General features: G+C 40.1%; 2 protein-coding genes across 3 annotated transcripts; one reads left to right on the top strand and one right to left on the bottom strand.

Annotated features, from left to right (window-relative positions):
- Nucleotides 1-425: 425 nt before the first annotated feature.
- best1 (bestrophin 1) lies at nucleotides 426-7,831 on the top strand. The gene is made up of 10 exons (XM_038291264.1): nucleotides 426-525; nucleotides 1,453-1,710; nucleotides 3,937-4,031; nucleotides 4,118-4,351; nucleotides 5,526-5,680; nucleotides 5,761-5,838; nucleotides 5,916-6,068; nucleotides 6,154-6,234; nucleotides 6,326-6,477; nucleotides 6,558-7,831. Exons 2-10 carry the CDS (start codon nucleotides 1,559-1,561, stop codon nucleotides 7,639-7,641), a joined length of 2,184 nt encoding a protein of 727 aa, XP_038147192.1. The 5' UTR covers nucleotides 426-525; nucleotides 1,453-1,558; the 3' UTR covers nucleotides 7,642-7,831.
- Nucleotides 7,832-10,716: 2,885 nt separating this feature from the next.
- Nucleotides 10,717-14,799, bottom strand: fth1b (ferritin, heavy polypeptide 1b). 2 transcript variants are annotated; one of them, XM_038291316.1, is made up of 5 exons: nucleotides 14,647-14,799; nucleotides 12,442-12,545; nucleotides 12,195-12,341; nucleotides 11,074-11,199; nucleotides 10,717-10,985 (listed from the first exon to the last, which is right to left on the bottom strand). In XM_038291316.1, exons 2-5 carry the CDS (start codon nucleotides 12,541-12,543, stop codon nucleotides 10,827-10,829), a joined length of 534 nt encoding a protein of 177 aa, XP_038147244.1. In that variant the 5' UTR covers nucleotides 12,544-12,545; nucleotides 14,647-14,799; the 3' UTR covers nucleotides 10,717-10,826. The 2 variants fall into 2 exon arrangements, with proteins under 2 accessions (XP_038147244.1, XP_038147246.1); XM_038291318.1 differs by having other exon boundaries at nucleotides 12,442-12,574; nucleotides 14,647-14,795.
- Between the last annotated feature and the right edge of the window lie 287 nt (nucleotides 14,800-15,086).

Genomic DNA, 15,086 nt, shown 5'->3' with positions numbered 1-15,086 from the left:
TTCATAACATGTTACTGTTTAATCAAAGTGTCTGTAATTTGTTTTTGACTCTGACTACTTTCCATTATTGTAAGTAAGGGGAAGCGATTGCTGCTCAGGCAGAACAGGGCTGATTAGGATGCAATAAGGGCCGTTTGATGAACTGTTCTGTCTTTGCAAAGATACAATTAAAGTGCAGACTGAGTGAAATCCATCGATCTCTGTTTATTTAACTGGAGAAAATAGTTGACTCCAGGGTCTATAACAATCAAAACACTAGCAAGTTTTGGTCTTTAGAGTCAAATCTTTGCAGCTAACATTCAGATCTATTTGTGGCAGCTCTGCGGTGCTCAGATTTGCTCAGATTAACTGGATCTGGCCTCACAATGCTGCTTTGTTGCTCAGACAGATTAACACATCAAGTGACCGGAGGCGTGGGAGAACCTTGCTCACTTTCTGCTTTCCCATTTCTTACACTGGTCACTGCCATCCCACATCCAGAGCAACAGCGTGTAGAATGGCCAGGTTGCTTTGGTCATTTCACAGGTGAGTGCAGCGGTTCTGATCATTAAATTGTAAAGCTTTGAACGGTTTACTTTAAGCAAAGACTTTATGGTGGATTTCATCTGTTTAATTTAGGCAGCATTAAATAAAATTACTATTTAACAACAATTTGACTTAATAAAAGATTTTACATCAAAGCAGATTCAGCTTCGCAGCTCATTCAGCAGGAATTCTCCCTGAATGACGAAAGAGTCATTTATATCATTGATGTCTACTTTTAAGGCTAGCCTTTAAACTTTCCTTTTTGATAAAGCTTCTAGTTAGAGTGGCTCAGGTTATCCTGAGCTATCTCTATAGTTCTGCTGCTATAGGCTTAGACTGCTGGAGGACATAGGGACCCCTTTTTCATCATTCTGCTTCATTCTATCTCTATTCTCCCACTCTGCAGAATCTGTTAGTTCAATCTCTAACGTTCTGCTCTCTCTGCTTTTTCTCATAGTAGCTTCATCTGGTCTGTTCCTGTTTGGCTGTGACTCCATCCTGGAGAGAAATATCAGCTGTGCTGCTGCCATCAACACCTTTGTTTCTAGATGTTGGAGCTTGGCCTGTTTTCCAGTGTAGTCCTGTTTCTCTGACTGTGACTAACTGGATGTGCTCTCTTGCTTTGCCTCAACAGATGGCTGCTCACACTGAGCCTGGTTCTGCTGGAGGTTTCTTCCTGTTAAAAAGGAGTTTTTCCTCTCCACTGTCGCTACAAGCATGCTTAGTGTGAGGGATTGCTGAAGAGTCAATGAGTCGATGCAATCAGCTGGTTTTCCTTAGATAGAAAACTTTGAATCAATTTGACTGGATGATCTGTATCTATAAAGTGACCTGAGATGACATGATGTGAATTGGAGCTATAGAAATAAACTGAATAGAATATCATAAAACTAAACCTTCTGTTCATTTTTATGGAATTGCTTCCAGGTTGACCTTATGAGGTCCAGACGCTGAGCTCCAGGGAGGCCATACGAACCCGGAAGCTGGTTTCTTTCATGTTGGCAGCTCATAGGTTGCTCAGGAAGCAGCAGCAATGACGGTGACATATTCTAGAAGAGTTGCTGATGCAGGTCTGGGAACATTTTTCCACCTCCTCCTGCGATGGAAAGGCAGCATCTATAAACTCCTGTACAGAGAGCTCTTCATCTTCACGGTGCTCTACTACTTCTTCAGCATCGTTTACAGGTAAACACAGACGGACATTTGGTGAGCTGATCATTCACACCCAGCAGGGCTTTTCTCTGCACTCAACCAAATAAACACCAATCAGATGTTTTCAATCAGAAACACTTTTCAGTGCAAAATAAATTACGTTTTTTTGTATCTTAATTATATTAAGAATCCAATTTTTCCATTTATTTATTGTAGATATGCTACTTTAAAACATAATAATGTATGAAAACAATTAGTTAAATAATGTGTCATATAATAGATTGAAATTCTCTAAAGGATGAATTATTACATGCTGATTGTTGATCACAGTCATTATTTCCTTAAATGCAACATGAAGCAAACACTAAACAAGCACTAATTCTATAATCTGATCATACAAAGGAAAATTATTCTAAAATAAGAAATTACTCTTTAAGTATAATTTGAGCTCATTAAAATGTTTGATTTAATTAAAGGTTTTTTTTAGGCTTATCATTGGAAGATAAATAAAATCCTTTTCATCCTGCTGTTTATCCAAATGTTAGTTTTTGGGAAGAAACTTTGCGAAGAACAAGAGGAAGTTTGAAAGTTTATGAACTTTCTGATTATCCAACCAAGTGAGCTAACAGTCCAGTTAGAGGACAGAAAGATTACGCCTATTATGGATCAGATAAGGCTGATTACTTTCTGTGAATCACTTTCAGGTCCGCCTCCTAGCGTTCATCCGTTGGTAGGATCGTCAGAAAGCTCTAATCCTAGTTCTTCTGTCTGTTCGGTGGCCCCCACTGTCTGCCATCGTCCACAGTGGGACAAAGTTCCTCAACAACAATGTAAATGTCAGATGGTTTAAGGGACAGTTAAGGGTCCTTAAAAAGCAATTCTTTTTGGGGCTGATATTACAATTAGCTTGGTGATCAGAAATGCACTAGTGACAAAAAAGCAGATGGAGGAAATCTGTAAAGGTTGCAGAAGCTTTTTCAGTGGATTGAACTTTAACACATTATCAGGTATTCATTCAACATTTCCTATGCTCTTAATATCCTCCTCATTTTGGGAAATTCTCGCCTATTCTGCATACCCAAACGGAAGAGCAAATAACTGAGGAACTGTAAGCCCAAATTACATGTGTGATACATTATTTAAAGGCTAACACCTTCTAGTTTCTGAATATATAAATGAAAATTGGGTGAGTAAAGCACAAGCCAAGCTGCATCCGTTCAAACATGACTCAAAGTATTTATTCTGAAAATAATCGGTCTTTTTTGAACAGCAGTAATAACGACATGCTTGCTAGCTGTGTCTGCTTTGTCATGTTTACATTTTGACACGCTGCTTTATCTGTGTTAATTGTGCTTTGGTGCTCGCTGTGTCCATAAAATGAACTGTTGGTTGAACTGTGGAGAATCTAAGCTTTCCAGCGATGTCTATATTGGTAAATATTTATATTTATATGGAATTTTCATGCGTTCTGAGTTATTAGATGAAAACGCTTTAAAAGCAGCAACCCGGTGGGTTTTGAGAGGCTAAAGCGGAATGCCTATGATAATAAAAAAATCAATAAAAAAATCTGTTTAAAAACTAATTTGAAAAAAATACATAAATAAATAAAGCAGAACGCCTCACTCAGGGTTACATCAAAGAGGTCACACAAAGGCTACCTTCACACTGCAGGCATTAATGCTCAATTATGTTTTAGTTTTTTCCGCATTTTCTTCTGCATTGTTTACATTTCCAACTATATGCGACTAATATGTGACCTCCTGTGTGAACTGCATTCTTACAACTTAAGCTGAGCTTAGACTGTGCAATTTTTGCCCAATTCAGGCCGACTTTCCAGGCGTGTGAGTCACACGCCTGGAAAGTCGGGTTTTACCTCAGACCTGTTTGAATTCACAGCCTAAACTCTTCCGGTCTCCTTATTTTCACGGACTTCAAAGGATTCGGTCTAGGTAGACTGCGTCCTTGGAGGATCCAGTCTTGGTAGACCGCATCCTTGGAGGATCCAGTCTAGGTAGACCGCGTCCTTGGAGGATGCAGCCCATCAATTCGAACAGAGTCAATGAGTCGATGCAATCAGCTGGTTTTCCTTAGATAGAAAACTTTGAATCAATCTGACTGGATGATCTGGTGAACTGGAAAGTGACCTGAGATGACATGGTGTGAATTGGAGCTATAGAAATAAACTGAATTGAATTATATCATGTCTATGTGTGAAAGTCTACAGTGATTTAAATAACTGGTTGGGTTTTTCTCCAACAGGTTTATGTTAAGCAGCGAACAGAAGAGGCTGTTTGAGAAGCTCTCCATATACTGTGACCGCTACGCAGAACTCATTCCTTTGTCCTTTGTGTTGGGTGAGTTTGCTGGTTCAAGCCAAATGAATGTTGTTGAAACGTTGATTAAAACTGTGCTTAACAATTTCTTTTTTTTTTTTACCCAGGTTTCTATGTGACGTTGGTTGTGTCCCGTTGGTGGGGCCAATTCGAGAACATACCCTGGCCAGACCGTTTGGCGGCACTGGTGGGGGGCCATGTCCGTGGGACGGATGAGGCTGCCAGGTTGACCCGAAGAACCCTGATGCGCTACGTCAACCTCTCAGGAGTCCTGATATACCGCTCCGTCAGTACTGCAGTCTACAAGAGGTTTCCAACCACCGAGCATTTGGTGCAGGCAGGTAGGGCACAAGAATAAAACCCCAGAACGTCTCCAGTGAAAAAAAAATCCAACAGGAAATCCTTAAGCCGGGCATAACCTGTATGATATTTTCAATCATTGCACGCGGCTATAACTCAAACTGTACCACGAAACCACAGGGTTCAAAAGTTCACAGCTCTGATGCGATCTACCTGCTCACAATGTACAACTAAAAACCACGTGGGACTCTGATCGGACTCGTCAATCTGGAAGAACAACAAGAACTCCCTTGTTTGAACATTTGCAGTGCTTGAAGTTCTGGTAAATCAGCTCATGGCTCTGCTTCAACAGCAGGATTTACCCACCAACACCTTACGACGACTGACATTTGATTTTCTCCCGACCTTACGATTCCTGATCAGGAGGTCAGCCTCTCACTGCTTGTGAGATCTCCGCTCGTTACCCCGTGCACACTACACAACGCACGATAGGCTGAAAGTCGGCCCAATCGAAAAAATTCTTGCATGACTGGAGAATCGGCCCGAAAAGGGCAAAAAAAAGAAATCATACAGTGTATGCCTGGCTTAAGGCCTGGTTATCCTCCCGCAGCAGTGTGTCGCAGTGAGCTTGATGCAGGCATTTTTGATTTATGCCCAATATTGAAGCGTGGTCTGAGCTATGTTATTCCACGCCACAACGCCAGAGGGCCAATCAGGAACTAGCTTTGGGTCTAGATACGGCCGAGGCGGTGAGGAAGTGGGGGCAAGTTTGTGCGACAAAGGAGGGACATGAGGGCCAAAAAGAGCGGGATCCAGGTGGAAAAAGGGTCCCAGCGTTCTCGCGCACCTCGCTCTGCTAGCTGCTCCATCTTCACCAGTCATTTTCCACAATGGCGGTCAGACAAACAAAACAAGCCGGTAAGAAACCAAACAGGAAATACGCATAGTGTGAGCGAATGGAGATTTGACCAATCAGAGACCTCCTGTCTGCGCTCACCTACAATTTTGGAGCTGTGCAGTAGGGTGTCTGTGGAAGAGGCGTGGCATATCTGCATTAACTGCGACACACGCAGACGACCTGGTTTCTGAGCATAAACCAGCCTTCAACGTTACATTGGGTCAAAGCTTTTAGAGCAACATCACCCAGCTATAGACTTGCAGTCCAAACAGCAGATACAGACAGACAACAAACCTTAATGAGTTTCTTCCTTTCAGGTTTGATGACCTCAGAAGAACTGAGGCACCTGGAGGATCTACCTTCTCCCCATAACAAGTTCTGGGTGCCTTGTACGTGGTTTGTCAACCTGGCACTGAGAGCGCGGACTGAGGGTCGTATCAACAATGACGTGGCCCTCACTGCCATTCTCACTGTAGGTCTTCATGTTACATCAGTCTGCAGATATTAACATCTGAAGATCCTTTGTTTGACGGGATGTTTTTGTCCATTCAGGAGCTGAACAGTCTGAGAGCAAAGTGTATGAAGCTGTATGGTTATGACTGGATTAGTCTCCCGCTTGTCTACACTCAGGTTGGATGATGGGGATCTTAGCAGCAGATGGTACGTTGATTACTTAATGAAACGGATGACTGATGCCTTTGAAACAGGTGGCAACAGTGGCAGTCTACAGCTTCTTTCTGGCTTGCCTGATTGGTCGACAGTTTTTGGATCCTGCTCAGGGATATCCAGGTCATGATGTGGATTTTTACCTGCCCGTTTTTACCCTGCTACAATTTTTTTTCTACGTTGGCTGGCTGAAGGTGAGACGCAAAACTTTACCGCTTCTATTTGTCTTATTAGCTTTAATTTAAGTTTTCCTTCTTGTTGCTGTTTTGATGGTCTCAGGTGGCTGAACAGCTCATTAATCCTTTTGGTGAAGATGACGACGACTTTGAAACAAACTGGCTTGTTGATCGAAACCTGCAGGTTCTGATCTGACCCAAATTATTCCGGTATTATATCAAAATTCCCTAGGGAGACGTTGTCTTGTTTGACTTGTGGTGGTTTTCTGTTTCAGGTGTCTCTAGTGTCTGTGGATGAGATGTACGACAGCCTGCCGCTGGTTGAGAGGGACATGTACTGGAATAAGTCGGAGCCCCAGCCTCCCTACACTCCAGCCAGCGCTGAACATCGTAAACCCTCCTTTATGGGCTCCGCTCTAGATATTAGGTGAACTACAGTATTTATTTTCTGGAGAACTATCAAAGAATGCTTTATATCTATACAATCTTCTTTTTGATGTCCCCCAGTGTTCCTAAGGAGGAGATGGAGTTTCAGTCCAACTTGGAGCAGATCAAGGAAAATGAAGAGGCCAACTACACCACCCCACTTCTCGGAGGGTTGGGTCGTCTTTTGGGTGTCCAGTCTCCAAACTTTCCTTGCTCGTCCCGGGTCCCTCTGTTGCGCCGCCGCCCTGGAGCCCCACTGAGCCGCTTCCCTCTGTACTTGCATCCAGAAGTGCCGTCGATCCCAACTCAGTCATGTCACCCTTTGAACCAGGAGCGGGATCCGGACTACGCCTTTTCCACGGTGCCCATGTACGAAAGACCAGGATTTTACAGCTGCCCCCAAACACCCATTCACTGCGCGCCCCCTACAGTGCCTCGCTCTCGACACGTCCGCCGGACTCAGAACGAGTGGGATCGCAGCTGCAGCTCCATGGCCCCTCCAGCAGTGGGTTCCCAGTTACTCCCCCCTGACACTCCCACCCATCTTCCACCCCCACCATCCTCTGCATTTCCCTGGATGAGTGATGAGGGAGATTTACAGAGCGGACCAGCTTTCTCCTTCCCAGACCCAGCACCAGACCTCTGTCCAATATCTAAACTCAGACCCGGACATGGCCTCCTGTCCCGTCGCCCTCTTCCCCCTCGCCTTACTCTAGAAACCCCCCCACCTGCTGACAACCAGCCAGGAACCCCAAGCGCTCGGGCTACAGGCGGAGGTGAAAGGACATTTTCACTTACTCCCCCCTCTCACCCAGTGGTACCAAATCCAAGTAATCCCAACAGCAGCTCCAACAATATTAATGCAGCCAGCACCAACAGCTCCGGCACAGCAGGAGGTCTTTGCAATGGAACAAGCCACGGTGGTTACAGCAACAATGGAAATTTCACCTCAAACTCGAGGACAAGCAATGGGAGCAGCAATGGGGGGCCAAGCACCAATATTAACACAGTTCCTGTGTCTGCGCCGTCACAAGAAACGAGTCAGCAAAACTCAGCCAACGATTCAGGAATCTCATTGGCCGAAGGGGACCTACTGGGAGTTCTGGTGGATAGTGGCGTGAATAAGGAAGAGAAAGGGAGCAGAACTGAGGAAAAAACAAACTAATTTGATGCCTTTACAATTCTGAAACTGTCCAATCAATGAGTCTGAGCTGAAAGTTACAAAACGACACAACATCCGTCTTCTCCTGTTTAGTTCTTTCAGGGTTGAGGTGAGGCCGATGCTTATCTCTACAGGCCAGAGGCGGTGTCCACGCTGGGCAGGTCACAAGACTGTTGCAGGGCAACGCAACCATTCACAAGGAATTATTATTTTGAAACAATTTGACATGTGAGTTAATCTGTTGGAGCTAAGAAATGTTTTAAGGCAAACTGAAACTTAAAGTTTCTTTTTCACCTAATTTATGAAATTTATATGTCCAACATGTTTCTTTCAAACTGGACTGAACAGACTCGCATCTACAAAGCTTCAGACTGCGAGTTAAACCGGATTAACTCCGAACTGCCCTTCATCTTATGCAAATATCATCTAAGCCTGAATTAAAACAGTCGATAAGGATTTTAAAACCTTTTTTTCCTGCAAAAAATAAATAAATCCACAAAAAGCTCCACTGTTTGTATACCAATTTTTAACTTTGTGCTGTGATATTTTAATTGCTTTTATTTAAATAAAAATGAACACACAAATTATATCTGTACTATTGCTTTATTTTCATCAACAAGCTTGTTATACAGACACAAGATAACAGCTACTGATATTTGTAATGAACTAAAAAAAACAAATATCTTCAAAAACTTTATAATGACATTTTTCTCCCAATAATAAACCATGTTTAGAAGCCGTACTCCATAAAAACTAGCACTCACATGGGTAACAACCTCTTAAAATGATATAAATAAATAGACATAGTATTTCAATTTGATAGCATTGAATATCAGGATGTTGTCATATGGCTTTTCTCACTTCTAAGCGCACGTTATGGCTTTATTGCTAATAAAAGAACCACTTCCTTCTGGGGTTTGTTATAAAAGCTGAACTATTTTCCAGTTGGAAGCCAGGTTTCAGTGAGCCTCCACTTCACAGCAGACTAAGACAGCACCAAAAACTCACCAGGCAGAATCTAGAAGCTCCGCATTATGCCTGGTAAACACATCCATAACAAAAAGCTACTGAAATTACTGTCATTATAATGTTTCTTCGGCTGCAGTAAGCTGAACCTGCTGACGAAGGTCCGGCAAAAATCAACATTTACAGGAAAACTGGAAAAAAATCAAAATCTACATAAGTCATTTTTTTCTTAAAATGAGTGCATTTGTTCTTGGATTGAGGACATGAAAGAGACAATTTGCTGACTGCACAAGACTATTTACATTTAAAATAAGAAAACACTATTGCATTGTCTTATTTCAAGTGCATTTGATCTAAATATCTTATTTTAGGAGTAAAAATACTATTTACATTGGCAAACTGTCTCGTTTACCTACTCAAATTAAGGGTAAATATACTTTATTTAAGACATTTTTTACTTATTTTTAGATCGTTTTTCCAGTGAAAACTGCATTTTTTGAGTAGATATCCTGCAAAAATGATCTAGAAATAAGTCAACATTTCTTAAATTAAGTGAATTTACCCCTAATTTGAGTAGAAAAATAAGATGATCTGCCAATGGAATGAATATTTTTACTCTTAAAATAAGATAATTAGATAAAATGCACTTGAAATAAGCAATTCAACAGTTTTTTCTTATTTTAAATGTAAATGGTCTTGTTCCATCGGCAAAGTTTCACAGTTACCTCCTCAATTCAAGACAAAATGCACGTATTTTAAGAAAAAAATTACTTATTTAGATTTCAGTTGTTTCCAGTGTGATGTGGAGGTTTACATGTAGTGAAAACTACGTTTTAAAGTAACCAGCTAAACAGTGAGGGAGACGGTATGTGCCGAGGGCGGAGTACGGATAATGACCCCCAATGTGCTGCGATCCTGGGACATTTGATTGGTTCAGCAGATTCCAGAGATCATAGAGTGGTCTTAATAAGGTGGGAGGGGGGATGTTTATGTCATACACTGCAAAAATGATCTACAAATAAGTAAAAAAAATTTAAATTAAGTGAATTTTCCCTTACTTTGAATCGGTAAACAAAATGATCTGCCAATGGAATGAGTATGTTTACTATTAAAATAAGATAATTAGATAATTATGCACTTGAAATAAGACAATTAAATTGTTTCTTCTTATTTCAAATGTAAATTGTCTTGTTCCATTTGCAAAGTGTCTCACTTATGCCCTCAATTCAAGACGAAATGCACTTATTTTAAGGAAAAATGACTTATTTAGAGTTTTCTTTTTTGCAGTGTACAACTACTTACCCTGAAATCCCGCATCCTCTGTAACCGCCCCGCCCCCCTGCGCTCCAGACCTGCTCAAAGCAAAGCCTGCAGCCTTCACTGTTCCATGCGCAATATTATTATTAAATTCATAGGAGCAAAACATGCAGAAGTTAATGCTTAATTTAATATGACATATTAAAAAAAATCCCCATCAGCATCCAGCAGATGAGCGGTTCCTGCCCAAATATTTTCTTTTGTTGTGGATTTTAGTAACATTTAGGATCATCCATGGTTTGGATGAACTCTGTTTGTTCTGCTTCCAAACTCAGCTTCTCTTCATCCATTCCTGCAATAAAAACTTTCTATTGACTGGATGTGATTAAACTTTAAGCCTCTTGGTATAAATAAAATATTGTGATGGAGATGAGAAATCCGTTTCCTGGTCTGTTGAAGCACCAATAGTTTTTTATCAGATTATTTAATTAAAGTTAGTTTTGGTGAATATATGAGAATTATGCTCTAATTAGTAGTTAATGATCCATCGGTACTATATTTTAATCAGTCAAACCGGATCTTCTCTACGTTCTTTTTCCTGTTTGGTGAGATGGAAATTTTGGATCTAGACCTGGCCGGACCGGAGCGGAGCTAAAAATAACTCTGCTCCTTATTTTGACGGTGAAGGACGGAGAAGACGTACGTGGACGGCGACATACAGAGTAGCGGCGGATGTTAACGTAACTCTGCAGGACGTACGTGAGCGTAGCGAAGTGGAGCGCTGACGGAGGATGTGGAATCTAGGGGTTATAGATCTTACCTTGGGATGGTCTAAACTCTATAATGGTCTGAAGCACAAAGAGCTGTAATGTTAGATGAAATGATATCTGCAGATATGCGGAGTGATCAGTGACACAGAATGCTTGCTTTGTCATGTAGAGGACGATGAGCGGCTGCGCGGCGGTTTAACTAGCTTCCTCTTTCATGGTGTGTTTGTCAAAGAGGTACTCGGCCATCCCGTTCTGAGGGGCCCCCATGCGACGCAGGCTTGAGATCCAGTCTGCCAGCTGCTTGATTGATTTCACCTGCTCATCCAGGAAATGGGTTTCTATGAAGTTACACAGCTGTTTGGGAGAACAGAAGACGTCACATTACTACAGCGCGGGATGGAAAGGACAGACGGTGAACAGGATGTTCTAGGATGTTTCTCACATGCGGATCGTTGTGTTCGGCTGCCATTTTCTGCAGGTCCAACAGAGATTGGTTTACACTTTTCTCAAGCTGCAAGGCACATTCCAGGGCCTCCAGGCCGCTCCCCCACTCATCTCTGTCAGGTTTCTAAAACACAAATAAACCACAATATCACTTAACTATAGCAGCGGTCTTCAAAGTTTTCCAGGCCAAGGACCCCAAACTGATGGCGATGGAGCGGGGACCCCCGAATTTTATATATTGCATGAAATAATGTTCTATTACAGATGGAGTCATGTAATGAAAGTAATTTCTCCCTTGGATTATTAGAGTATTTCTGATTCCTGGTTGATGGGACAGGTGTTGTGAATGAAACGGTGTCCAGCTTGAAAGAGCTCCTGTGTGTCTCTGAATGTGAGCATTGATGACTGAAAGACATCTTCTGCCTCCATTTATCTGTTTACTACAGTCTGCTGGATTCATGTTAATCTGGATTTAAAGACATTTCAATGAGTGGAAAAAACTGCAGGAGGGAATATAAAAAAAAAAAAAATAAATAAAAAGACTAATCAACCAACATTTTCACGACCCCCATGCAGTACCTCCATGGACCCCCTAGGGGTCGCAAACCCCCTGTTGAAGACCTCCAATCTAGAGTTTTTTATCAAAAATGTATGAAAATGTGTTATTTTGGTTTGTTTTAATATGTGTGCAGGAGGTCAAACAAACATTTATTATGTTTCCAATAGTGTCAAAATGAGAATAATATAATAATACTGAAACAGAAATCTCCATTGCAATGTAAAATGTAGTTGACAATAAATTTGACTGTTTGATTGATAATAAATATATTTAAAAATTTCTGTAAAGGAAGATTCGCATCATATCCTGCAGCAGGTTTCAGCGCGGCGCGGCGGCAGGCATGTGGCGGCTGTAAACAAAGCGGTGGGGGGGGATCCCAAAGGGAAAAAAGGAAGGTGGCTGATGAGAACAGATGATCCAGAGAAGAATCGTTTCCCTTTATTACCAGTGAGGAAGGATTGCCTGCATGTTTGCTTTAAGTAAAGCTATAAGTAAAGATATATTTTATCTTAACTTATTTCTAGATCATTTTTCCAGTGTAGTGAAAGCGCCCTGCTTACCCTGATGTCCTGCAGAAAAATCCTGCCTCCACGCTGGTTCTGCAGACTCATCAGCTTCTCTGCATGCTCACGCTCCTCTTTCGACTGGTCATTGAAGAACTTGGCAAAATTTGCAAGGTATTTATCATCCCTGTCAAAATAGAATCCCTGGAAGACGAGAAAAACAAAGAAATAATAAAATAATAATAAAGGAACAGTACATTTTCCTCTAAATTCTAACATAATGCATAAAAAAAGCCTTTCGCACCATAGAGAGATAAACATAGGAGGCATACAGCTCCAGGTTGATCTGTCTGTTGATTGCAGCCTCGCAGTCCTGGTGGAAGTTTTGTCGGACTTGGGAACTCATTTCTACGGAGATCAGATAGATGAACGACAATCTGCAAGTCAAAGCTAATTTATGATAAACCAGGATGTAATCAGGAAGCAGACGAGCAAAAACTGACACAGATTAACCTTTTTCTCATATAAGCATTGAATAATTTTGCTGCTTTAAAACATTTAAAATTGAAATGTATTTTATTGGGATTTTACATTAAAGACCAACACAGCGTCCAGAATTATTATAAAGCAGCAGAAACAGGATGCGTGATTTATTAAAATGATTTACCAATTTTATATATTTTCATTTCAATATTTGTTTATTTTTGCAAAATAATTCAAATTGGACAAAAAGCAGCAGCAAGCAAAACTTTTTAAGTCTGATTGTAACATTCAGGGTCATTTTTTAAAGTGTCCTTAATGTTTATGCTGCTAAAAAACGATTACAGATAAATACAGTAAATTATTTACTTTATAGTTTTAGCTGCATTAACAGTAAATGTTATTTAACCTGAATGAGATCTTAAATTTATCGCTGGTAAATCCTGATTTCCTCTCTAATATATATATCTTAATTATGTCATTTATGTGTTGTTATTTTTACTTTTTCTTATCTTATTGTGTTGTGACTGTCACTATGTGTAAAGCTGCTGCTACACTGCAATTTCCCAGCTTGGGATAAATAAATTACATCTATCTATCTATCTATTTAGTAACGTATCAACAGCCAACATCAAGACAAAATGGAAAGAATTATGGATAGTCGTTTCAGAAGAGACCTGAGCTAGAGCTCTTAATCTTGTGAACGATAATACTTCTTCTGTGCGTCTCAATCTGATTCAGTTTTAAATTCTTCACCGTACTCACTATAGCAAAGTCAGGCTTGCCAAAATATACCCAGATGGAGCGTGTGATCGCTGTAGAGCCATCAACGCAGACTTAGCTCATATGTTTTGGTCGTGCTCTAAGCTGAAAGAGTATTGGAATTCAGTATTTGGGATTTTAAACGATGCGTTTGGCCTACATCTAAAACCTGGTCCTTTAATGGCTATTTTTGGGGTTGACTCTGCGATTTCTAGAAAGGAAAATGTTATTGCTTTTGCAACTCTGATTGCTCAAAGGAGAATACTTCTGGAATGGAAATCTCAATTTCCACCTAAGGCAGCAATGTGGCTCTCGGATATGATCATGTTTCTAAAAATCGAAAAAGTGAAATACTTTTTTGAAAGGATCAACCAAAAAATTTTTACAAAGTATGGGACCGTCTATTGGGTTATTTTGATAAACGTACAAATCTCCCTTCTCGCTAGTAAACAAGTCTCAATGTAAAGTGTTTTCATTTTGGGATAACAGAGTTTTTTTTATTTTCCTGCCGCCGGCACAGGGGTTTCTGGGGTTGAATGGGGTTTATAAAAATATAAAAATGTTGAAATGCTGTTTGATTCTTGTTATACTGAACATGTCATTGTACATCTGTTTTAACAACAATAAAAATATGATTTAAAAAAATCCTGAATTTCCAAAAAAATTAATAAATAAATAAATATATATATATATTCTCTTTCTTCTCTTAACAACTTTACAACTTTATTCTCATAATAAAAAATAAAAAAATCTCTAGCCTGGCCTTAATACTCTGTCTTAAAAATTATAAAATAATTTAAAAAAAATATATAAATTATAACTTTCCGAACTATTTAATTTAACCCAACATAATAAATAAATAATCAAAATTGAAAATAATCAAATGCATTCAGTTATTAAGTCTCTGATGGTCCTACTGGTTCTCCATCATACTTTCAACCGTTTATATATAGGCCTATATACATATGTATACAATTATATATATATATATATATATATATATATACATATATACACATATACATACACACATATACATGTATGTATATATATATATATATATATACATACATACAAATATATATATACACACACACACACACACACACATATATATACGCATATACATACATACATATATATATATTTGAAGTGCTCCACAGACACACGTTAGGTTGAATATCTTTATGATGCGGAGCTAACATGCTAGCTTGCACAACTTGAGCTTATAGCTTCCTAGCTAGCTGAGCTGTTAGCATCAACCTACCAGCATTAAATATTTTCCACTCTCCTCTTCAAGCGATGACTTCTGCTCGATGCAGTTCTATGCTTTAATGAACACCCGCCGCCTGAATGTTACTCAATGTCACCCGTTCGCAGAGACGCCCGCTGTATGATGACGTCAGGAGGTGGGGTTGACTTTTTGCAGCATTCAATGACAGTAGGAAATTAATAAACCTCATAGAAATTTGAGCCGTGCCTTCTTCATCGGATATAAATATCACATTAAATATGACACGTGAAGTTTTGTTAATAAAGCTAACAGTAGATCGTGCCATCCGCCCGTGGCAAAATGAGTAAAACACAAAATAAGATAAGGTCACGTCTGCAGTGTCCAAGGGGACGTTAAAGCATCAAAACTGTAATAAATAAAAAAAATGTTCTTGTATGTGCGTTTGATCTCTAGTGTGGCTTTTAAATCTGTTC

Source organism: Cyprinodon tularosa, unplaced genomic scaffold, assembly GCF_016077235.1.
Source record: "Cyprinodon tularosa strain WSP-4 unplaced genomic scaffold, ASM1607723v1 ctg298, whole genome shotgun sequence".
In the NCBI taxonomy this organism is placed as follows: Eukaryota; Metazoa; Chordata; class Actinopteri; order Cyprinodontiformes; family Cyprinodontidae; genus Cyprinodon; species Cyprinodon tularosa.
Note: the sequence above shows the minus strand (reverse complement) of the source record. Positions and strands in the feature narration are given on the sequence as shown.

Excerpts from the sequence above, each read along its gene's own strand:
- best1 (XM_038291264.1), top strand. The coding sequence starts at position 1,559 with ATGACGGTGACATATTCTAGAAGAGTTGCTGATGCAGGTCTGGGAACA. Across the intron at positions 4,352-5,525 it reads CGAGCATTTGGTGCAGGCAG|GTTTGATGACCTCAGAAGAA; the intron begins GTAGGGCACAAG and ends TCTTCCTTTCAG. Across the intron at positions 6,478-6,557 it reads GGCTCCGCTCTAGATATTAG|TGTTCCTAAGGAGGAGATGG; the intron begins GTGAACTACAGT and ends GATGTCCCCCAG.
- fth1b (XM_038291316.1), bottom strand. The coding sequence starts at position 12,543 with ATGAGTTCCCAAGTCCGACAAAACTTCCACCAGGACTGCGAGGCTGCA. Across the intron at positions 11,200-12,194 it reads TTTTTCTGCAGGACATCAGG|AAACCTGACAGAGATGAGTG; the intron begins GTAAGCAGGGCG and ends TTTGTGTTTTAG. Across the intron at positions 10,986-11,073 it reads CCGAACACAACGATCCGCAT|CTGTGTAACTTCATAGAAAC; the intron begins GTGAGAAACATC and ends TCTCCCAAACAG.